This window comes from Plectropomus leopardus, chromosome 10, assembly GCF_026936395.1.
Source record: "Plectropomus leopardus strain MGB_pleo_1.0 chromosome 10, ASM2693639v1, whole genome shotgun sequence".
Taxonomy (NCBI): Eukaryota; Metazoa; Chordata; class Actinopteri; order Perciformes; family Serranidae; genus Plectropomus; species Plectropomus leopardus.
The window spans coordinates 32032851-32057493 of record NC_142185.1 but is presented as its reverse complement, the minus strand read 5'-3'; the positions used below and the strand labels follow the sequence as shown (position 1 = coordinate 32057493).

Here is a 24643-nt window from a genome sequence, read left to right as displayed (position 1 = left end):
TCCTACAATGGTGAAGAAGTTCTTAAATTATACCTTCCATTTCATGCAAGTATTCTGAAATTTCGGGCATTTCCACCTACTACAAACCAAAATAACAATCCAGTTGAGGCGAACCAACCTTATTTACACAAAAACATACACTAAAAAACCAACACATCTCCCACTTTCTTTCGGCTCTGCCAGAAACTTTAAGCGGAGAAAGGGTGAGAGCAGTCTGAGGGAAAATATGAATTCTGACCCCTGAAATGAACAAAGACACAGTTGACTGCAGGAGACGAGGGGAACAGAGGACAAAGCGTCCTCCTGCTGTGCGCTCCTTCACCTCTGCTGGTTTATTTATAGCGTCAGGAAGAAAGTTGGTGGTAATTTATGAATGAGGAGATTCAACGCAGCGTTAATCAGCACCTGTGACCCCGGCAATCACCGAAATGACTGCAGGTCAGTCTGCTGACCCCAATCAACCGGTCTGAGAGAGCCTAGGCCACTTAACAACACACACACACACACACACACTGAGCTCGTCACTCTGAAACCACTTTTGTTACTATATTTTAAGGTTTAACACTGAAGCATTGACAGTGAACTCTTTGAGTAAATGAGCTGGTCTTTAGCTGCGCTCATTTTGATGAAGACTCTGTATTTGCTTCTAAACCTCATTCAGAACTAAACCCAAAAATCAATATTGTCTAATTTTGCCTATTTTCTGCCTCTCTCTTTATTTCAAGTAAAACCATTTTCCTATGGGACCATAATGGAAAAGAAGTGTGTTTGAGGATCTTCAGAAGACATCATTTGTGTAACTGAACCTTTACGGTCTTTACATAACAGGAAATTTGCTTTTTGCTCGGCAACAACAACAACAACAACAACAACAACCGTTATAGCTGCAGACCATTTTTTGTGTGGGTTGATGACATTAGGAGTGCCCCAACAGTATCAACGTATTAACTAAATTGAGAGTATTCTTTTTTGCAACCTGAATCCAGTTGTCTGGTTTAACTATTTTTACCAGTATTTTTTTCTTTTATTGGTTTTAACTCAAGTACATTTTTAATTTCACTGGTTTATCTATTGCTATTTTATTTTGTTGGTTTTTCCTTGTCTGTCATTTCTTGGTCTATTTTTTTTATTGCATTCTTTTATTTATTTTTAATCATATTTAAAATTCTCTTGGTGGTGGTCTATTTATAGTATTATTATTTTATTAAAGGTATTCTTTTTAGCCACCGTTTCCAGTAGTCTGGTTCAACTATTGTTACTAGAATTTTCTTTTATTTCTTTTATTGGTTTTAACTCAGGTGTGCTTTTACTTTCAGTGGTTTAGTTATTGGTTGGTTTACTTGTGTGTTATCGTCTTTTCTTGGTCTTGGACTTTTAGTATTATTTTTTTAATTGAATTTTTAAGAAATGTTTTTTTTTATTCTCACCTGATCCGTGGTCGCTGCTGCTGCTCTTCTGGCTGAAGCTTCTGAACAGCGAGGTGACGTCTTCTCCCAGGAGGCTGCTGCAGTTCTCTATGAGGAGGCGAACGAGCTCACACACCTGCAGGAGAGAAACGCCCCCTGGTTATAGCTTCAAAGCTTTGACTTTGCTTTTGCTGACTGTTGGTTTTCTTACATTTGGCTGAAGGTGTGATTCTGTTACTGTTTATGCAGAGCTTGCAGAGGAGCGGTTCATCCAGCCAAAGCTCTGCAGTAATTCAGCAAACACGCACTTGTGTCGATGTAAACTCACAAATTTGCTGCTACACACAAAATGAACATTTGACATTAATTAGATGTAGATATTAAACACTGAAAACAGTGTGAAGCTGTTGGTACTGGAGCTATTGGCTGCCTCATTTTGAGAAATCCTGACCTAAATAACTGTGATATCAGCTCCAAACAGCTGTCCAGAGCTGTGTTTTTGTGTGCGCGCCTCCCATATTATCATTCTGAGAAAAGTCTGTGTTCGTTTGTTTGGGCTGATGTTGAACCTCCAACTACACGACTATTTGCATTCCACACCGAGCAAGAAAACATCAAACTCCCTCTTCCCGGTCCTGGAAAATGTCTTGATAGTAATACATGACATCATGTACTGGCTTTGATTATCACTTTCTGAAACGCTTTTTGAAAGACCAAGACTGACAAATAACTGACAAATATGTTCTTAATGTGTCGTTTTATGCTTCAGCTCAATTTCCCACAAGCTAGAATGTGCTAGATTCATAAAACTTGGCAACATAGCTGGAAATGATGTCCATTCGCATCATAGACAAACTAATTGGCATTAACTTGATTTCTTTAAAAAACATGAGAAAGGCAATAAGCAATGAACGACGAAAAATTTTGTAAAAACTACAAGAAAATCACCTGAAAATTAGTAAAAAAACAAACAAATAAGGAAAGGACTTGTAAGTGCTTCAGAAAAAGTCCATAAAATTGATAGAAAAAATAAAATAGAGATTAAATTCACAAGAGATATACAACACTTAGTCCTGAGCATAAATACCAAGTTTTATTCACGTCCAATTAACGGAGAGCAAATTGCTGGACTTTACGCGTGCAATTATTTAAACTCTGCATACCTGTAATGTTTGAACTATAGTATGATTGGTCTCCCCTCTCTTTTATTATTATTTATTTATTTTTGTTTACTATATTTTTCATTATATCTATGAGCAATCACACAATTTGCAAACGGCTTCCAATATAAACTGCCTGTCTCCTGCAGCCACTTGAAGTTCTGAAACATGCTGACGGTGTTTCTAAGAAAACCATGAGCCCAGTTGGACTCCACACTGAACAAATCATGTTACTTGGCTGAAAGCCACGCCTTTAAAACTAAACAGACACAATTTACTAAACACATATGACGTGCTGAGACGCAGAGCTACTCAGAAGAGTCATATCCTCCCTGGTGGAAAGTTTCCACTAAAATCTGTTTGTAAATGAGTTGTTTTTCCTGTCATTGCTGCGTTTTTGTGACACTTTGGAAAACAGAAAGACAAACACACTTTAGGGCCTCCCTGTTTGTTTGTTTGTTGGGCCAGATGTTGTCTGTTCATGTGTCTGTATGGTGTCCATATGGGTTGTATGACTCGGTGTTTAGAAGAGTCCAGCATCACAAACAGGCTACACTATGAACTTGTAGACTTAAATCAACCGGTTTCAAGACTTTTCAGGAATCAAGTGCAATTTTTCTCTATAACAGCAACAAACTGTCAACAACAAGTTGATCTATAAGAGAAACTTGAAGTTATTCAAGTACACTGTGATTTTTTTTGTCACTTGTTTAAAAAAAACTAAAATTACCGCCTCACGGTTTAATACCTCCATGATGCAGTCAAGTTGCAGTTTACATCTATGTTTTTGCAAAACACTGTGACGTCACAGTGATTTCACTTATTAGACATTTGGGTGAAATTTTGTCAGAAAAAAATCTGGAGTTATGGCCAAAAACATGTTTTGTGAGGTCAAAGTGACCTCAATGTTTGACCTTTGAACACCAAAATCTAAGCAAGTAATTCTTCAGTCAAAGTGGACATTTGTGCCAAATTTTTAAAAATTTTCTCAAGGTGCACATAAGATATAATACTGATGGAAATGAGACAGACAAGGTCTTATGTCCTTGACCTTTCAACACCAAAATCTAATCAGTTAATTCTTAAGTGGAATTGGACATTTGTGTCAGATTACTGAAAATTCCCTTCAGGCCTTCTTGAGAATGCACGAGAATGAGATGGACACAAGGTCACAGTGACCTTTGACCACCAAAATTTTATCAGTTCATCCATGAGTCCAAGTGGACGTTTGTGCCAATTTAAAAAAAAAAATCTCTTACGGTGTTCTTGAGATATCACGTTCACAAGAATGAGACAGATGAGGTCATGATGACCTTGACATTTGACCACCAAAATCTAATCAGTTCAATGTTGAATAAAAGTTGAGATTTGTGCCGAATTTGAAGAAATCCCCTCAAGGAGGTCTTGAGATATCGCATTCACGAGAATGAGACAAACGCAAGGCCACAATCACCTTTGACCACCAAAGTCTAATCAGTTCATCTTCGATTCCAAGTGAGCGTTTGTGCTAAATTTGATCAATTCCCTCAAGGCGTTCTTGAGATATGGCGTTCACATAAACGAGACAGGCGATGTCACAGTGACCTTGACATTGGACCTTTGACCACTTAAATCAAATCAGCTCATTGTTGACTCTAAGTTGACGTTTGTGTCAAATTTGAAGAAATTCCCTAAAGGCTTTCTTGAGAGACAAACAAACCGAGAACATCATGCCTCTAGCCGCCTGTCGCCGGGGCAGAGGCATAAAAACACTCTTAGGCTCTGATAATGGACCAAACTTTGGATTAAAAAAAGTGAGAGAAACATTTTACCTGACAGATGACGGGAGATGAGAGCTGTTATATAACTTAATGAGTTTCACTTTTCGATTAAAAAGGCACCGTTAATCTCCCAGAATTGTTACCAGAGCACAAATGCAACATTAACTTTCTGGTTTTATCTCCTCTTTGTGTATACTAACCCTCTTCGGATACCAAATGTGCTAATGGCTGCTGTTTGAAAGTCCTGAGGCCACATTTGACTTGGATTATGGGTAATTCCCGGCTCTGACATCCATTACCTGCAGTGACACTTTCACTTACATAAGAAGCAGATAAATACACAAGTGTCTCATCAGTCTGTCATCGTGGCTGACACTTATAAAGTCAGCAGGTAAATTCTGTCCATGTGGAATCTGCACACCTCATTTTCACAATCAGCCAAAACCTGTTTGTGATCACAGGTGTATTTATCTTCAGATATCTTTAGATACTGTTGCTCTGTGACATCTGTCTGCCATCAGCGCACAATAACATTCCACTGTCTCATTCCCTTTTTAAATTATGTAATAAAGTGATTACACTGTGTCCCATTCCTGCAGGGCAGCAAATCATCTGGCAGGCATTTTAACAGGCAACTGGTAAGTATGTGTTTATCAATCTATAATTATAGGGGACATTAAGTTTCAAGGCTGGTATGTCTGACGTCCTCAGCTGACATTATTTTCCATCAGAGGCTGGTTTAAGGGAGATTTGAATTATATGAAAGGAAGGTGGTTTAATGTGCCAGAGTTATAGGCTACATTTTGGGAAAGCGGAGAAACAGGTATGACCATTTTCACAGGGGTCTCTTGACCTCTCACTTCAACATATCTGAGTGAAAATGGGTTCTTTGGGTACCCACAAGTTGCGCCACTTTGTGCTTGTCCCATGCAGTTTTGGGCAAAAACCATGCAGCTTTTCTCATGCAGTACAAAAGTGTTATTTTGGCCTACTGTATTTTAATGTCTCTGCATACTGGGGTTTCTAAACAGTCTTTGAATTGTATAAATTGGATATGACTGGAAAGCTGAGACTCGTGGATTTAATTCATAACTGCAAATTTACCATATGTGCCTGGTGGAATTGTCCCTTTTCTGACAGTCATTATAGCGGCAATTAAAAAAAAACAGTTGACCAATTCATCTCTTATTGTGTGGAATTAATCTGCAGATGCTTTGGTTGAAAATGAGACCTTAGAGGTGTATCATAGCACCGCCAAAGGTGACTTTTCACAACACTACAACATTATTTTTCAGACATATAACCTTACATGTAACCTTCACAATCCCATATTCTCCAGAAATTAGACAGCAAGCCTGTTATTTTATCGAAATGTCTGAAATGTTGCAAGCACGACTCTATTATATTTTGCAAAAATAAAAGCTTTCTGTTCCTTTTTCATTGCTTTCGCCACTTTCACCATTTTTAAGTTTTTCATTTCTACTTCCCTTTCGGGACTCTTTTCTTTCCTGCTACTCTTTTTTCCTTTAGCCTCCGTGTCCTCCTTCAATCACTCACTCAGCATTCCTGGCTATCGCTCAGAGCGGAGCTGCTACGTGATGCGGAGCACTGTTAGAAAGAGCTTGAGGGCATCCAGAAGACTTTCAACCATCCATCAACAGCCCATTCAGAGCTACTTCTTCTTCCTTAACTCAGCGGGATATTATCTTAAACTTTCTCTCACCTGTTCTGCTGAATATCATTCACAAAATATTTGTCTGCAGCACCAACGCAGGTTGAGTTTCTACAGTATCACTGCAGGATGCATCATCTGCACGTGTGCGTGGGCTTGTGTGTGCATTAAGAGATGTCACAGCTGTGTGTTAGTGGCTCATTGCTGAGTATTTTTGAGGTCGTACATAAACACATACATCCAACATTCTGCAAAGGAAAAATCTGTGTATCACTTTTTTGTTGTGTCCTCTGTTGGATACTGTAATGCGGAAAAGTCGCAATAAAAACAGAAGAAAAACAAAGTTTAAGTCCACGTTTAGAAGCCAAACTCGAGAGAAAAACAACGTTCTTTTGAATGATTTGTCTCCCTGTCTCCATCTTAAGTAATACACACACTAAAGCAGTATTTACCTCGGCCTCTTTCAACCAAAAACATTTAAATCATACACTGCGTGAAGGAAGGAGGAAAACAGAGGCTAAACCAAATTGGCTGAAACTGAACGTTCACGTGTCTCCAGACAAGTTTGGAAACTAGCCATTACACAGCCAGGAGCCCACGCTGGTTTAAATTGGCCCCCGGCTCCGACCGCAGGGAGGGAAATGTCGAAATCTCACTGTTATTTTTTAAAAGTTTTTTCCCAGGAAAAGGGTCGCCTGTGCTCGTGCTGCGCACACAAACACGCAGTGTGTAGGAGGGAAAGTGTTATCAGTGTTTGTGAAAGAGATATTTAGGTATTTGTGGGGATTTGTGCTGACGTGTGTGTGTGTGTGTGTGTGTGTGTTTGTGTGGAGAGAGAGGTGTTTCAGCGACACAGTTTTCCACTAAAACACACACTTAGCCTCAGGATTCTGTAGGAAATTCTTTGCATGTTTTCTCAATGAACCTCAGCCACCTCAAGCGCGCACACACACACACACACACACACACACACACAAACACACGCACATTTAAACAGATAAGCAAAGCAGCCACCCAGAGAGATTGTTTTTAACTCAAATACTGTAACTTTCCAAATAGACCACAAATCACAAAGCTGTGTATGAGTACAGGATGGGCTCTGTAGGGCGAGGGGGGGTTTCCTCTGTGGGCTCTGGCTGCAGCCGCTTTCGTGGAATTAAGTCGTCTCAGGTTAGCCTCGCTGCCCAAGATATGGTGGAGAAAGAGCGAGCAATGTTTCTTCATCGTTTAATTAACTTTAGATTTAAAAAATACAACAAAAGAGAAATTCAGTGTCTGGAAGATCACAAGCTGATTTATCTCCAGTTAACACTTGTTTCTGATTTGCTGGTAGGCACCTGTTATCATCAAATATCGGGCCAAATGTGGCATCGTACGTTCTGCAATAAGTTTGATTACGCATCGTATCAGTGTTTCTAAAGTCAAGTCACATACAAGCCGTTTCATTGAGGTGGATGATGTGTCATCTTGGTGAGACGCCTGCCGAGCTGCGGACCCTTGTTAGAGTGCAAAAAACAATAAAACCACTTTCCTTTGAGTGAGCAGGCACTGTTTTAGGGCCCTGACACACCAAGCCGATGATCGACTGTCCGTCAACTGTGAGGCGTCGGTGAGCGTCTGTCGCCCTAGTCTGTGTCTCACACTGTCAACCTCTGTCTGCTTTTTCTAGCTGTTAAAGCATGTTGAATCCGCTGCCGCAGCCTGCAGGTGACTGACTCTGACTGGCCGTTCAGCTCAGCGCACGAGAAGAGAGACGGAAACGAGGGAAGTAAACAAAGGGCTAAAATCACAGAGATTATAATGGAGAGTTACTTCCTCTCATGCAGGGACATATGCACTAGTTGGCCGTCAGTTATAGTTGTTGTGGTGTGTTCATGTGAAACTTTTTGGTTGAGACACGACAACGTGAGGTGACAAACAGTCTGCTTTATTTGATGCTATTTTTTTAATGTCGGTTATGTGTCAGAGTCCGTACAATTGGCTTTTAAGACACCACACGTGGCCAAAACGAGTTTTTTTACTGAGACATTGCTGCATTTCCTGCTGCTTTTTAGCCAATGGAACTGGGTATTTTAAACCAAAACATGATCTTTACTTTACCAAAACCAAGTGTTTTTTGTGCCTAAACCTAACAACAAGTTAACCACAGTAGTGTTAAAACTAAAAGTTTCAATGTATCCACCACATAATAAGTTACAAATGTCACGTTTCCATGGTTTGCAGAAGTGTTCAATGCCAAAACTTATTCTGGAGATAGAGTTGAAGTTTTAGGACATGTAAAATGTAAAATGTAAAAAAAAAAAAAACAGTTCTAGAGACATTTTGAGGACAAATATAACTCAAAGGATGCAAAATTGACCAGAGACAAATAAATAAATACAACCAGAGCTGTCTTTATACCCACATACCACCAGAGCCAATGAAAAAGTTTGAGATTTTTTGTAATTTGGGAGAACTAACTCTTCAATGGTGACTTGATACTCTCAGTGGTGATCCAGAAACCAGTATCCTCTTGTGTGCTTTGGAGTAAGTCACCATGAAACTTTGTGCTTTCCTGTAAAGTCTTACTCTAAACCTGAGTATTTCAAGCTCAGCAAAGTGTAAGAATGTTGCGATTTTAGCTCATGAGCGATCATCAGAGATGACATGTGAATGTGACTGAGCATGTGTGTGTGTGTGTGTGTGTGTGTGTTTGAGTGTGTGTTACAGCTGTGTGTTAGTGGGTCAGCTCCCGCCAGGAGGTCAACGCTCACATCCGCAGGGAAACTGTCTGCTGACAAACGGCTCTGAGGCCGGCAGAGGTTGTGTGTGCATGTGAACACGTATGTGCGCGCGCACACACACACACACACACACACACACACACACACACACACACACGGTTTACTTGTGTTGGTGAAATCTGAATTTCTTGCCTGTCTGTCAAACTCTTGTGTGTCTGTCTGTCTGTCTGGTCACATGTGTTTCATACGCCACAGAAGCGCGTACACACTCATACTGAGACGGTCTCTTATTCCACTGAAATGTTAAATTCCTCGTAGTTTGCACACTGTCTCAGTAAGCCTCCTCTACACACACACACACACACACACACAGACCTGTAGCAGTTCAGTGTATTTAGAGTGTTGTTCAGCTTCATGAAAAGGTCGAGACGAAGTGCCAGCAGTCATTCAAGTTACAGGGCGCCAGAAAAAAATGCAAAAATAGCGAAATTCGCAAATTTAAAACCTCACCTTTTTGGTGCCTTCTCCCTCCATTTCGGGGGTGCTCGGCGTTGGAGCCCAAAGCATGCTGGGAGCGATGCAGACAGACAGGTTGAAGGCGTTCATCTGGTTGTCGTGGGCGTTGCCTTGGATACAGTGCAGAACGCCGATCACGTGACGCAGGAGCAGCAAGTTCTCGCTGGGCAGGAGGTGGAGCAACCTGAGAGGAGACGGACATCATGTGAACTACACGACTCCAGCTAACATCCGAAAATACTTTGTTCCTTCTTCTCACAGTGTGTGTGTGTGTGTGTGTGTGTGTGTGTGTGTTTTGTCATGATGTTTGTTGATCTCAGTCTCCACAGGAGTTTCTCCACAAACATTTTCATTGTTGCTTCCATGTTTTTTATTTTCCAAAGCAAAAGGAATTTAGTTTGTTGCTTCTGGAGCTGAAGCGTCTCCCTCTCTGTGTCTTTCTGTCCCTCTCGAGACATAAACAGCACGTAATTAAAGGAAAAACCAACAGTGTCACAGTGAGGTGTTGGGCCACCACAAGGAAACAGAACACTCATTTATTCAGGTCTTTCCTTTAATTTTTCACCCATCTGTTTAACGAATGTCTGTGTGACTTGTTGTGCTTTTTAGAAAGAGACAGCAACCTGCTGTGTATTTTAACTTTAAAATTAGCAGTAAGAAGTTGTTCCTACCTCTGGACAGCTTGCGTCCTCTCCTCCCCTCCCTCCTCCTCCATCACATCCATCCACTGCTCGTACAGATCCACACACAGCAGGCTGCCCGGGATATTTCGCAGGAAGTCCTGTACACAAAAATGACATGAGATCTTAAGCTAAATGATCCAAATATGAGTGAAAAGAAAACTATCTTGAAGACTTATGTTATTTTCAAGACTGGCGTCACTTAATGTTCTGTCAGTGGACTACAGAATCGTCAATCTGCGTGATTAATGGCATCATTTTGGTCTCAGGTGATTCACAATCTGTGTCCATTGTGCAGAAACCAGGTAAAACACACCAAAGACAGGAGATGAATCAGTTCTGTGTAAAACCTCAGCTGCTCCCTGGATGCCCCGCGCTGAGGTGGCTGTTTGGCCTGGATGCTGAACAATGCAGCACCTTGTGTGTGTGACTGGCAGCGTGCCTGCCGGTGCACAGACAGATTATCCTGTCTGGATTTATGTGACTTTGGATGCACATCAGTCGCTCCTGCTTTCTGTTGTCTGGTTTCAAACCTGTGTGACGGGGCAGTTTGGGGTCGAGCGTGTTACCTTGAGGACGGCAGCGATGACGAACACAGACTGGTGTGTGATCTCCGGGTCCTCTGTCCCGCTGTCCAGTCTGTCCCGAAGCTCCCGGCAGGCTTTGACCCCCGCTGAGCGCCTGAAGACGCCCCGGGTGTACGGCCCCTCCAGGGACAGGAACACCAGCATGTCCTGCAGGGAACAAATTAGCAGTGATATCAATATTATGAATACAACAAAGACTTCACTTTTCGAACAAGGTTTGTATCGCTGACAGAGCTACGAACTCAAAAGCTGCAGTACAAAACCCTGATATTAAAGAGCTTTTAATGTAAAACCCTTTAAAACTTGAGAAAGCTGATTTTCAAAAACATGGGAAGAAGGTGATAAGAAACTTCAGATAATGCCCAAATATTAGCAAGAAATTAGTAAAAAGTTACAAGAATGTTACCTGGAAATAAGCAATTTTATTATATTAATAAAATAAAATAAATAAACAAGTGAGATATATATATAGCTAATTTTCAGATCTTTCCTTGCCATCTTTTAATTCATAATTTTTTATTCGTCTTCTTTTTTTCGCAGTTTGCAGGACATTTCTTTTCAAGTTGCTCAGCACTAAATGGTCAGAGGGGAAACTCTTTTGTTGACGGAGATTCTGGGTTTGCTTATTCAACAGATTGCGATTTCACTTCCCTTGTAATTTCAGCGAGTCTATTATTTCTCTAATTTGCTATTCTGTGCTGAGTGTCGTTAACTCGCAGAACAGTAATCTAACAGTGGTTGTGATCTTCATACCACTACATCCCCCTCCACTCAAACACACCAGACCCTCCTCCCTCCAGACAGACCCTGACCCCCTCCTGCTGGCCTGCGTGACCTCGACTCGGCTCACCATGACAGGCTTGGGCAGGCCGTGCTCCGCGGAGCAGACGGAGCTCAGGGGTCGTCCGAACAGCCGTCCCTGAGTGGGGCAGAGCGAAGTCGGGGACAGGGGCAGGCCGTCCAGCTGCGTGTTGGAGCCTCTCCAGAAGGGCCAGTTGATCAGAGACCTCTTCCTCTTAAAAGTCTTCTGCTGACCAGGCTCTGCGGGGGACACGAGGAAGAGGTGAGCTGCGGTTTCAGACAGAACCAAACTGCTGCTTGAGTAATTCATGTTGGAGTCACTGGAGTGCAAAGCTCGATGATTCACAAAACTGCAGACTTGCAGCAGCTCATGTTTATTTTTTTAGAGTTCTGGGTCAAATTTTTTTAACAAATTAGATGTGAAGTGTTAAGCAGTTAAAGGTCAGGGTTTTCACATATTTTCTTGGACACAATTTCAAAACTTTTCTAAGGATCCATAGTAAAATTTTTATCTCCACTCACATCAGCATCAGGAGAAAATAAAAAAAACGCACGTGATGGTAAGCAAAACAACAGGTGATGGTGTTTTAAAGCTATGTTACGTTGACAGCTTTTATGTGGACTTTTTCAGCATGCATATGAAGGCTTTGTCTGCCTAAAAAGTTGCAGGGAGATTTACTGTGCAGGTTTTTCCAAAAAAAACAAAACAATACTGTGTAGCAGTGCATTTTTCTGCAGAGACTCTGTCCATTGCCTGAATTATCTCATTTTTTCTTATTTTCCGTGCTCAAGAGATTTTTGGGCATGTACCCGCACAAAACTCAGGTGAGGTCAGGGCTCTATAAAAAGGTAGTGACCAGGTGTTAAGCAGCACACATCAAAGAGACACAACTCTGAAAAAAGGAGGTGAAATGCCAAAGAGAGGGTGATTTTTACTTTTCACAAACAGTAACGTGCAATTCTGCATATTATGCATTTAAAGAGAAAGACAAACAGTTCTATTGACAGAAAGAAAAAAAACATCAATTCAGTCTTTGAGAAAAAATACGTCCTGTCCTAAGACCTGTCCTCACGCTCGGGAGCAGCATTTCACTCGAGCTACGTGTTGCTTCTGTGTGAGACAGCACATGTATGTGGCTGTGTGTGTGTCTTCAGGCTTGTGACTGTGTTCCTCGTTGACATTTGCTCTGTCGTGACAGCGTCTACCTGTGCTGTTGTTGTTGTGTAAGTGTCTGTCTGCAGGTCTGTCTTCACTGCATGTTCTCTGTGACATAACAGCTCAGTATGTTCCTGCAGTTATGAAACTACATACTGTGCGTGCAGTCAAGTGCATGTTAATGAGAATGTACAGCAAACATTAAGAGTTTGCTGTTTGACACGACACCTGCAGAAAAACTTAATCCAGACCTCAGTTGTCCTCACGGGACACAAAAAATATGGGACTAACTGTGAAGGCACTTTCTAATACGAATATCTGTTATGGAGAGGTGCGGAAAATGATTATTAGCTGATTAGGTGACGGAGAGAAAATTTCTTATGACAACTGAGATCATTGATTAATCATTAAGGTCAGTCATAGCACAAATCGCCTATTAGCGACCTATTAGCATATATCATAGGTATAATGTATTATTATTATTTTTATCTATTTAAACAGTTTTCCCATTTTATTGAGCAGAATTATTATTATTATTATTTTCTCATTCTCTGATAATTATTATTAATTATCAAAAATCGTAATTAATTCAATAATTAAATCTATAACTATTATTATCTGCGTCAGAGTCTGAAATGTGATTCTCTGTTTATATCATTGTAAAACATATCTCTGGATTCGGGACTGCTGATTGGACCACACAAGTCATATAAAAATGTCCTATTTCACTCTGGGAACTTGTAAAAGGCATTAACGATTGATCAATTAAAGAATAAACTTGATTAATATCATAAAACATGCAATAATTGATAATAACATTAATCATTAATTATATTCTGGATTGTAAATAATATAAAATACGTGTGTGAGACACTGGTGACAAAACTGCAGTAAATCTTTTAAAGGGCCACTGATGGGAAATTAAATTGTAAAAACATCATCAGCAGCAGTCTTAAAATCAAAACATTTGTGTTATAAAGTGATTGTGATTTATATCCGAGGGTGGGACTCTAAAATGAAGGATCTTTCAGTGGGTGGAGGACCCAGACCCTCAAAAGAGCCCGCGAAATATGAGGCATACCTCACGTAGAATTCATTATTTAACGATCTGCTGTGGCGCCGAGCCCGAACACACTTCACTTCAGCTCTAACAGAATTAGTGGGCCGCTCTGGCACTTGTCAGCAGGCCTCGCCAGCATCGAACAAACACGACCTCGCTGTAAATCAGGCGTTACATCATTAGTCGGGGAGCAGTTTTAAAGAGGGGGAAACAGACGACTTGTCGACTGGGTGGGCAGCGTCCATCATCCCGCTCTAATCTCCTGCTATCGTTTTCGTAATGATCATGAGCGTTTAAGAAGGAAATGATGAACAATATCCTGATTTTGCAGATGCCAGATCAGAAAATGTTGTTTTGGAAGGGCAGTTAGTGCCCTATGTTTTTTATTTTTAAGACCTCCACCCACAAATAAACACATTTTTGTTAGATTGATTCTATTGGCTGCTGCCAGGTAGCATCATGGCAAATACTGGCTGGACCTGGACCTCTGCCTGCACCGTCTTTGCTTTGAATTTATAGCATGATTATGGTTTTTGGGCTGGACTGCATATCAGCCTTCAACACATTTATGGCACAGAAAATGACACTCGTCTAACTTACGTTGTGTACCACAAGCTGGCAAACGCGTATTGGAAATGTTTATCAGTTACTGTGTAACAAGACAGTAATGTGTGTGAAGAACTGTTTTGTTACTAGTTAACTGTTAAAAATATCTGTAGGTGGGTTTCAATTGAAGGCTTTCAAAATGTTGATAAAACACAATGTCGAGATGACTGAGTTATGTTATACGACTTCTCTTCTCGCCATATCATTAAAAGAATCATGGCGATGGATGTTTAAAACATCAGCAGGTTCATTTCGATTGCAGCCTCCGCACTAGCCGTCATTATTTACAATTGAAGGCGTGTTATGGGAGCGGTAATGGAAAGGACAGCCCCTTTTGCGTGGGAGCAGCCACGTAAAAGGGATTTCTGGGAGGTGTCAAAAATCTATTACAACAGCTAGTCTCATATCATGATATTGCTATAAAATCTATATATTCCCCGGCTCTATTTCATAAGTCTTAATATTTGATCATAACAGGCTCCTACCAGCAAAACAAGTGTTAACTGGAGTTAAAATGGTTTCTGGTAACAGTTTGCAGTGACCTACATTCTCCGAGTTTCTCTTTTATGTATTTTTGTGCACTTTAAATAAACTTCAAAGTGAAGCAACATTGCTCACTCTTTCCCCACCATATCTTGACCAGCCAGGCTAACCCGAAGTCCTGCAGCTGCAGCCGGAGCCCGCAGAGGAAACCCCCCTCACCCGCCACAGCCCGTTATGTTTTGAGAAACAAAGCATATACAGCTTTGTGATTTGTGGTGTATTTTGGAAAGTTACAGTATTTGAGTTACACACAATCTCTGTGGGTGGCTGCTTTGTTTATCTTTTCAAATATGTGTCAATTTACTGAAATGCAGCCTTTAGAATAGCAGGACACACAATATTATGAAATCTAAGATGATATACGGTCTCAGGTGATATCAATATAATATCAATTTATTGCCCAGACCCTGTTTTTTAAACCTTTAAAACCTGGATGGACAAGTTTTTCTTGCGCTGCATTCAGACACCTTTTACTAGCCGCTAAAACCTCTGAAACCTGAGAAAACTGGTTTGATTTCCTTCAAAAACATGGAAAAAAATCCAATGAGAAACTGGGCTAGAAAAGTCCTGAAAATTGGTTTAAAAAGAAAAAAAAAGGTGAAACAAAGTGACCTGAAAATTTGCTGGATGGAAAAATATCCAGGAAACTATACTTATATTTATAAACTGCAAAAAATAATAAAAGGTGACAGGGAAATTATCTGAAAGTTAGCTGTTGGGAATTACTAGATATTATCAAAAAACGAGGGAAAAATGTCCAGAAAAAAATTTTTTTGTTTTGATCTAACCCATATTTAACCAAGTCAGTCCTGTTGAGCTCAACAATCTCTTTTTCAAAGGAATTATACCTTTAAAATTATGTTACATTGTTTTTATGTTGCTTTTTTCTTTGATTTTTACTTTTTTTGTTTTGTTTTCTTTTTTGTAACTTTTTACTAATTTCTTGCTATTTTTTGGGCCATTTTTTGTTGAGTCGCTGGTTGCCACCTTCCAGTGTTCCTAGGTATCAAACGTTTATTGTACCATATTTAAAAATATTGTTTCGGTTGCACTTATGACATCATGTATTGGTGGATCTGAATGCAGTTTGTAGCAATGGACAGGTCTTGGTGCATTTAAACATATATAAAAAACATCACCAGAGTTTTATTTTGCACATTCCAGTTAGTTCGAGACAGAACTGCCTGCAGGGATGTTTGAGAATAAATGCCTGAGAAGGGGCTTCTTCCGTGGCTACGAGTCAATAAACACACGTGTTCGTTAGCTTTCGGGTTGGGCGTGAGCGATTAAGCCTCCATGGCGGCGGGGCTGGTATGGAGCGATTATGTAAGACGCTGTTATGCTTGAGGCGAAGGAATCTGAGGCGAAGCTTGTGGTTGGCAAACTGCAGCCTCCTTGACTGGAAAACACACACGTTTTCTCCTCTATTTGTTTTCCTCTAAACCTCATCCCCTACTTTTTCCATCCCTGTTACTCATCCCTGTCCTCTTGTTTTTCTTTCTCCTCCTCCTCGTCTTTCTGTCCTTCTCACTTTTCGAGGTTCCTCTGTAAATTCTTCCCCGTCTATCTGTTACCGTCCACTGTTTCTTTTTCCTTCACCTCCACTGGCCTTCAGACTTACTCAATAGCTGTGTCATCTCTTTTCACTTTCCATCTTCCTATTCTCACACTCATCCGTCCCTTCTGGGGTTTCTTCCTCTTTGTCCGTCTGATGTTTTTCTTATTTTGACACACCGTCTCTCCTGACCCCCGCTCTGACCTCTCGTCTGTTAAAGTCTCCATTCCCACCGTTCTCCTCCACTCTTTTTCTTCTTGCTCACCTACTGATTGTCCTCAGAAACAAAAACAACGCGGCCGAGCGTCCAGAGCGAGCACAAACACAGTGAAATGAGTTATATAAGTGAAACAAATTCAGAGGAAGTACTCTCTGTTCTGCTTTAATACTTCTGCATCCGCATATTTCTTTCTGCGGTTTCAGAATTAGATTCATGGACGAATTCTTGACACGGAACAACCATTGATTTGCAAACCTCAATGGTCAAAAAACTAATATTTTTCACAGCTCTGTTTCACAACATACTTTTATTGTTGACACCAGTTGTTGCTTCTTGCAGATTTAACCCTGCAAGACTGAAATTTTAACACTTAATGTGGATTTTTGGTTTGAAAACATTTATCATATGTTAGGGCTGAACCTACAAAGATTATTTTCATTGTTGATCAAGCTGTTCATTTTTTAAAAAATATTTTCTATGCATTTTTTGTTGTTGTTTGTCATGGTATTTTTGTGTGTATTTTTGTGATTATTTTGCTTATATTCTGCTATTTCTGATCTTTTATCTATTTTTATTTGACATGCCTCTGTAGTGTTTAATCTCTTTGTGAAGCACATTTGGCATCATTTGTTGTTTTTAAATGTGCTCTAAAAATAAACCTGACTTGACTATTTTCTTGATTAACTGATGTACTGTTTAGTTTAGAAAATGTCAGAAAAAGGTGAAAAATGTCCGTCAGTGTTTTCTGAAGGAAAAATATTTGCATCTATTTTTTTCTGTAAAAATATCTCTAACGATTAATCAATTATCAAAATACTTGATGATTAATTTAATAGCTGACAACTCATTGACGGGCCGTTGCAGCTCTTAATTTTTTTTTTGGAATATACCTTGAGACTGCAACTTTCCCAAAAGAAAATGTATTTTTGTTCACATCAGAGCAAAAACTAAACTAACAGGATGGCTTCACCAGGCCACTTTTTTGTGTGTTTTTTATGTTTTATGATTATGTCATGATGTGTTACATTATCAGCCCAATCACCAAAACAAAATGTTGGTACTGTAAGTTATTTGTACATTTTATATGTATTAAATCATTTCGAAAATGATGTAGTATTTCAGCAGACTATCAGGAAGTGAAGGCGATGCTGGATGGTGTGACACCTTTGTGAGATGCGATCTGCAGACTGATGTTTGAGACCAACAAACAACAAAACCGTTTGTGATTTTGTGAGTCCTCTCTGCATTTCCAGCTGTTTTTTAGGAACAAAAGCCTTTTTTTTTCACCGTGACATTACAGCATTATCAGACGGGACTGTGCTCCCCAAGGTGGGCATTTTTGGCCAAAACATCTTTTCCTAACAATGACCAAGTGTTTTTTGTGCCTAAACATACATCAACCACAGCTCTATTGAAACTTAAAGTTTCAGTGTATCAGCTACATAATACAGGAAAATGTATTTGTATTTGCAGAAATGTACAATGCCAATGTTTCTCCTGCCAACTGGGTTGGTCCGATTTCTTTTGAAGCACCAAAAATAGCCAGCTGATAGCAAACATAAGCATGCCGCAGAATTTCTTCTTTTCAAACTGTAATTTCACAGTTTTTTGTTGCCCACGTATTGAATTGTATTGAAATCTGAAACATACTTTCTTGAAAAATATCCAAAATGTCATATCATGCAACCTCATGGTCTGACCCCCCCACAACGTGACCCACAGTGTTGACCGGCGGTCTTACCTATGAGCGGAGCCTGAACCAGGGTCACCTTGTTGGGCTTGAGGATGAACTGGCACTGTGTGTCTGGGGGGAGACACTGGTCCAGCAGCAGCACCCCTGGACAGTCGGTGGGACTGGCTGGATCCCTCCCGGCTCCTCCTCCTCCACTGCTCCCACTGTCCCGAATGTGGCTCATCTTAATGCTGAAGGGGAACTCGTGGCCTGAGTGAGAGGTCAGGGTCCAGAGGTCAGAGGTCATGGCTCTGGTATTTGAAGTCTGTGCATTTGATGTGGAGTGAAGTCGAGAAATCTGATAAAAATTAAGGCTCGTGCCACGCAGCGATGAATCTGGAGCTGGGATGTTTGGAATTCAGTGTGAGAACAAAAGATAGAGAATGTCGCGGAAATACCACCGAGACGCAGAACGAGCTGCTCTGAAACACTCCCAGATGTTGAGTTTTTGGTGTACTGTAGTAGTGACCCGCTCCCTGCGTATTCTCTTCAGTGGTTTTCTTTTATATTCAGATGAAACAAGTTTTTTTTTTTTACCCTCAATGAATTTATAAAAGACGTAATTGTAAGTATACGTGCAGATCCAAGATATCGCATTCTAACTGTAAAGGGGATTGATTATGCTTTTCCTTTTAATATGCCTTCTTTTCTGTCACATATATAATGTTATAATGTCAGATGTTCATATTAAATGTGGCTGAAGTCTCAAATAATGATGAAAATGATCTTCAGACTATTCTGAATATTTCCGTTTCCAACTGATTTTTTTCTACTTTTGAGATGAGCTGACGTTAAATATGATGCATCTCTGTAAGTAATCGCCTTCTTCAGGCATACTACTACAATCGTTTGATTTACACACACTGCTAGATGCAGCTGCATGCTATTGTTGTGAAAACCTGTATTCTTGGTGCCAATGTTGTTAATTTTACCCAATTTTGGGTCAGATTCCTGCTGGAACATGTCCAGTTGTGTTATACTCAGTCATTACTGCAAGTACACTGCTCCATGTAGCTACATGCTAACTTCAAAGAAAACGGGATTTTGGTTGCTGATGTTTGCGTTTCACCCCAACATGCTCGGTTATCTTAAGAAGCTTTTATTGGTGATTTTTCACGGTACAAAGTGCCACTATTTTCTGCAAAATGGTGCAGAGACGCAAAAGGAAGACCTGGCAAAACTGACCAATCAGAGCGAACTGGGCTTTTTTGGGAGGATGTCTTAAAGAGACAGGTCCTAAAATAGAGCGTTTCAGACAGAGTGTGAATACAGGTGTTTCAGTGCAGACAGTATGAGGATAATAGAGCGTTTTTAAACATTAAAGCATGTAAAAATGTTGTAGTAGAAACCAAAAATACAAGTTTGAACCTGAAAATGAGCATGACAGATTCTTGACTGATTCTTGTCATAAATCTTAACCCACAACACTGTAGGGAAGCTTTCTCAGGAACATCTCCTAATGATAAACAACGTTTAAGGGAAATTTACTTTTTACTTTCTTTTTACATGGTCATTTTTTTTCCGATGTAGGAAAAGTTTTACAAGAGATAATGATGACAGCTGGGCTCACCGATAAGAGGGTACGGAGGGTCGTCCTTACTGGAGCTCACCCACAACCGGTGGTCTTTAACGCAGCCCTGGACAGAGGAGAAGAAAATCAGGTTTAACAAATTAATGTTACATTAAAAGAACAATCACGATAAACTTTTCCACGATTCATCAGCTCTTGTATCCTGATTGCACATCTGTGGTTAAAAGAAACCTGTACAAATGCTGTAAAAGTAGTTTGAGGCTGCTGTGCAAAACAGCACTTTTTTTTTTTTTTTTTACTGTTTTACAAAATTAGTGAATGTTACACAAATTTTCCCAAATGCTTAATTTGTATTAAAGTGTTTTGATCTACCAAGGGACAACAGATGCTAATTATCTTGGGATAATTTAAATCTCCTTCTGACTGGAATAATCTAACTGTAAATACCATATTTCCACTTGTTCTTTTTAAAGGATCAGTCGTACATGTCCATGAAAACAGTGCTATAACTTTGACTAGTTATGTTTTATGACTTTATTACTTTGAAAACCTTATTTCTAGTGGCCAGACAGGATACTAGAGGCTGCTTTAACCACCCTGTTAGAGTACAGTCACTGTATATCAAGCTGAGTATGAACAGCGGCCTCTGGTTACTCACAGATATGCCAAACTGCAGCAGAGCCATGCGGATGACATCAGTGGTGCTGTCAGTGTTGCTCACTGCGAGCGTCTTGGCCTGGTGGAAACATTACGGAAAATATCAAGTTATTTGTGTGTTACATAATGATGTCATTAATTACCCATGAAAAGACTTGGCAAATCAAACAATGTTCATTTTGTGCTGATAGAAGCAATAAAAGGAAAGAAGAGAATCTTACATATGCGCAGTTTCCAATATCCTTTGCAAATATCTTCAGAGGGATGGTTTTGGGGTCGTCTTTCTCTTTTCCCTCGAGTATCCGACTGTGTTCAAGGAAAAATGCAAAGAGCACAATTCAAGTCACACTTTATTTGTAGAGCATATTTAAAAGAACTGCAGCTGATTTAAGTGTTTTACAGTTTTAAACTGGCCAAGAAGTGATAAAAGCCTGAATAACTTCCTCTAGATCTCTGTGGGGGGTGACAGGGCTTAACCTTGGCTAAAATTACTAACACAAAAAAGTTAGTTTTGACAGTGTAACTGATTTGTGTGTCGAATTTGAAGGATCTGTCAAAAATTGCACCAAGTTTTTTTAACAAAAAGGTGCACCTTGTGATGCTAAGGGGGTCATCTAATTGGTCTGGTCGTCCAAATATAACAATTGTTTTCATAACAACTGAGAAAGTTTAGGTTCATTCAAGTCTTGATGTCATATAGACAGTTCAGCAGAGGCTGTGTACAATCCTTTCTATTTGTTTTTAATGGGAAATAGTTTTGGACGTCATTAGCAAAGCAATGACATCAGTGTCAGAATAAAAATAACATTTAATGTGACTTCATATGGTCAACACCAGTGTTAATTTCATTGCCGAAAACTATGATGAAAACCATCTTGACTAAAATATCAAGAATTTTCCTCGCCTGGCGGCTCAGTGGCGGCCCTTTGCTGCATGTCTCCCCCTCTCTCTCCCCCTTTCACACTCAAATTGTCCTTTCCATTAAAGGCAATAAAAGCCAAAAAATAATCTTAAAAAGCTAGACTAAAAATATGAAGGATAAAAAATGACTAAAATGTGACTAAAACTAATAAGCATTTAATCCCGTCTGTGCCATCTGCATCAAATCCTTCCTGCCCCGTGGGGGAAATGCGATTCACATGATGAGCTATAAAATACACAAAACTAACCATTGCAGACAAGGTAGCAGGGGACAAAACCAAACATTTACCTCTTGATGAGTGCCAGCCACTTGTTTTTGATGTCCTCCGAGCTGAGTAGGAGTAGATAAAATGATAAATTATAATCAGAGGAAATCATTTTAGATCATTTTGTTCTGTTATGTAACTCCCGCTGGCTAAACCACAGACTTCGCCCGAAGCTTTGACTGGATTCCTACTGATGGAAACTGTAATAAGTGTGTTTGTGAATGAATAAGAATGCGTGTATGCAATTGAGGAAGCTGCAAATATACAGCACATGAATATATGAATGTGTGTGTGCTGCATGTTCGTGCCTGCTGTGCGTGTGTGGTTATCTGCTCTGGTCGCACTGCGGTTGGATTGAGAGGCTTTACGACTGGGAACTGCCATCGCACATAAGGGGTTTTAGGGACTTTGTGGTTGCTTGTTCAGTTTTTAGTTCCCTTCTATAATGAGCATTTGCACCTCAGAACACTGTGTGCTCATTTAGAAGTAAACTGGAGTGACTCAGACAGGCGTTTTATGAAATATGTTTAGCATGCTTGGCATGAATAACTGTCATGCAATGCAAGCAGATGTACTGAATGAAGTTATATAAGAGGAAATCACAACGAGTCGCTCCTGCTTGATCAAATTAAGGTAATCTTGAAAAATGGATCTAAGGATCTGAGGAAGGCATTTTTCTGCCTGAGTGTGTTGCTTATGCTGTGTGTATGAATGTGTGTACCTGAAGGTGGCCACACAGTTGCAGGTGGGCCAACCCATGACGAAGCTCTTCTCAGGGTTGGTGCTTCCCTCGCACACCTCCTCCATGCAGTTGGCCGTCCACATTTCACACACTCGGACCTGGGACTTCACTTTGAAGTGGGTTGGGGACCTGCAGAAAACACAATTTGCCACATTAAACTAAACTAGGGCCCCAACTGATAATTGATTTCAGTGAAAATTGATGACCATTTCTGGAAATAGCCCCCTAAAAATGCGTATCCAAGGCATACTGGAAGTAAATTGAATTATTGGCTGAAAAAAAAAAAACACAATGGGAGCATGGCTTGAAGCTTTTCCTTGTCCACATTCACTCAAATGATTTATTAGTTGTAAAAATTGTTAAATGAAAGAAATGGCCTAAGAAATAAGCCATATTCTTTAAAAAAGAAAGAAATTAGAAGTTTTCTGGACATTTTTCCGTAGTCTTTTGCAGGACATTTTTGGGACGTGTTGCTACGCTGCTCATTATATTTTTTCTTGTGTTTTTGAAATAAATCAAAACAATTTTCTCAAGTTGAAGTGGTTAAAATGCTAGTAAATGCAGCCCAGGAAAACGAATGTTGATCCAAGGGTAATAATATGTTGATCAGCTATCAATTATAGGAAAAGTTTTTGCAACTGAGAAACTCCTAAAGATTGTTTTGTAGAAGATTGCATGAAAACATTAAAGTCCTTTGTGAAGTTCCACAAGGAACGAACTTGGATCCCCTACTTTTCTAATCTAGCTTTTAATTTCCCTTAAAGAAAAGTTCTCCACAAACCTCTAACATATGTCAGCCCTTCAAAAATGCTTTATATAGATTAGATCAAGCTTTTTTCAGCAGTTGCTCAATAAAAGTGTACATCTGTGATTACAGAGAGAAATACTGCAAATGCACACATGTGGCAAACACACACACTCTCCTGCTATTCCACAGATATAAAGGCACACAAACACACATACACATCAATCAACCTCTTCTGCCTCTCAAACACACACATACCAACACACATTCCTCAAACTCACCCTGTGTTCAACCACAGTGTAATGGCCAATTATAGCGCATACTCTCTGTGCTGGAGGGGTCAGCTCCACCCACTGGCACATGACTCCCAGGACGGACCACAGAGGTCCCGCTGTGTCTGCTTTGACGAGTGTGTGTGTGTGTGTACAGTAAATATAAGTACACAGAGCAGAAGTCTGCGTCCGTCTCTACATGCCTGTGTGTTTATATGTGTGTGTTGGACTTCAAAAACATAAATGTGCTCTTTAAGATTCTATTTTTGAACATGCGTGTGTGGCAGTTTGTGGGTGGGGAGCCCCATACTGTAGGCCAGAGGCAGGCCAACGTGGCTTTGATCTGAGCCAGGCTTCATATGGATTTAATTGGCTTGGAAATAATTATATAGTAGGGAGAAAATGAGGGAGGGAAAAGTGAAAGAAGCAGAGGAGCAAGGGAGGAAGAATTTAGGGAAAGGTAGCACCAGGATGAAACTCAGTGCTCCACAAATTGTTTTTTGTGATCTGTGTTAGAGAAACAACTAGATGAAATGTTGCTTCTTTGTTTCTCATTTTTTTTACTCTATTTTTTCCTGTTTATGTCTCCATTTTTCCATCTCACTCACACAACCACATAAACACACACTCCCTCATTCACTCTGTCATTTCTCCAGACATGCAGAAGGAAACTTACTTTGCCTTGGCGACAAGCAGTGTGTCAGTGAAGAGGAAGAGGTGCCTCTCCTGGGTCTGCAGGCCCGTCTTTAGCTGCGTCTGGGCATGACCCAGGAACAGGCGGCGTGGACACTCAGCCAGGAAGGCCTGGACCAGGGAACAGGACTCTGGACTGACTGGCGTCATGCAGCTTTCCCTGGAGGAGAGACAAAGAATGAAGGGGATAGCGTCATGAAAAGCAGTTGTTTTTTATTGAAGCATGGCTGCGTTTCCTCTTACAATTGCGCAACCAAAACTGTGTTGTTTTAAAGACATTTTTTTCTTTTTGGGGCATTTCCCCTTTATTGATAGTACAGCATTAGAGAAGCAGGAAGGGTGGGAGAGAGAGGGGGATGACACGGAGCAAAGGGCCGCAGGCTGGAATCAAACCCGTGCTGCTGCAGAAGTCTCAGGGGCACACACTGTCCCAGGTGAGCTAGAGGTCGCTTCTTTAAGCCAAAAATGGATCTTTTCCCAAACATTACAGAGTGTTTTTTGTGCCTAAACCTATCCACAGCATTGTTAAAGCATAAAAAATATAAACAAAACAAAAAAAATACCCACTACAAACAGTACAATTGTACAAATTAAATGAAAAGTAACACTCAGAAGTTTTACTTTTTTAATTCAAAAGTG

At 40.2% G+C, this 24643-nt stretch overlaps 1 protein-coding gene across 5 annotated transcripts in view; it reads right to left on the bottom strand.

The window, feature by feature from the left end:
- LOC121948976 (rho GTPase-activating protein 20) overlaps window positions 1-24643 on the bottom strand; it is a 79742-nt gene that overhangs the window by 5352 nt on the left and 49747 nt on the right. For all 5 annotated transcript variants that reach the window (XM_088083610.1, XM_088083614.1, XM_088083613.1 and 2 more), the window contains 12 exons: window positions 23988-24164; window positions 22274-22423; window positions 21576-21617; window positions 20587-20671; window positions 20367-20444; window positions 19748-19814; window positions 18187-18387; window positions 11355-11545; window positions 10487-10651; window positions 9909-10018; window positions 9232-9421; window positions 1428-1542 (listed from right to left, as the gene is read on the bottom strand). In XM_088083610.1, the coding sequence (XP_087939736.1) occupies window positions 1428-1542; window positions 9232-9421; window positions 9909-10018; window positions 10487-10651; window positions 11355-11545; window positions 18187-18387; window positions 19748-19814; window positions 20367-20444; window positions 20587-20671; window positions 21576-21617; window positions 22274-22423; window positions 23988-24164 (1571 nt within the window). The remainder of the gene's footprint in view (window positions 1-1427; window positions 1543-9231; window positions 9422-9908; window positions 10019-10486; window positions 10652-11354; window positions 11546-18186; window positions 18388-19747; window positions 19815-20366; window positions 20445-20586; window positions 20672-21575; window positions 21618-22273; window positions 22424-23987; window positions 24165-24643) is intronic.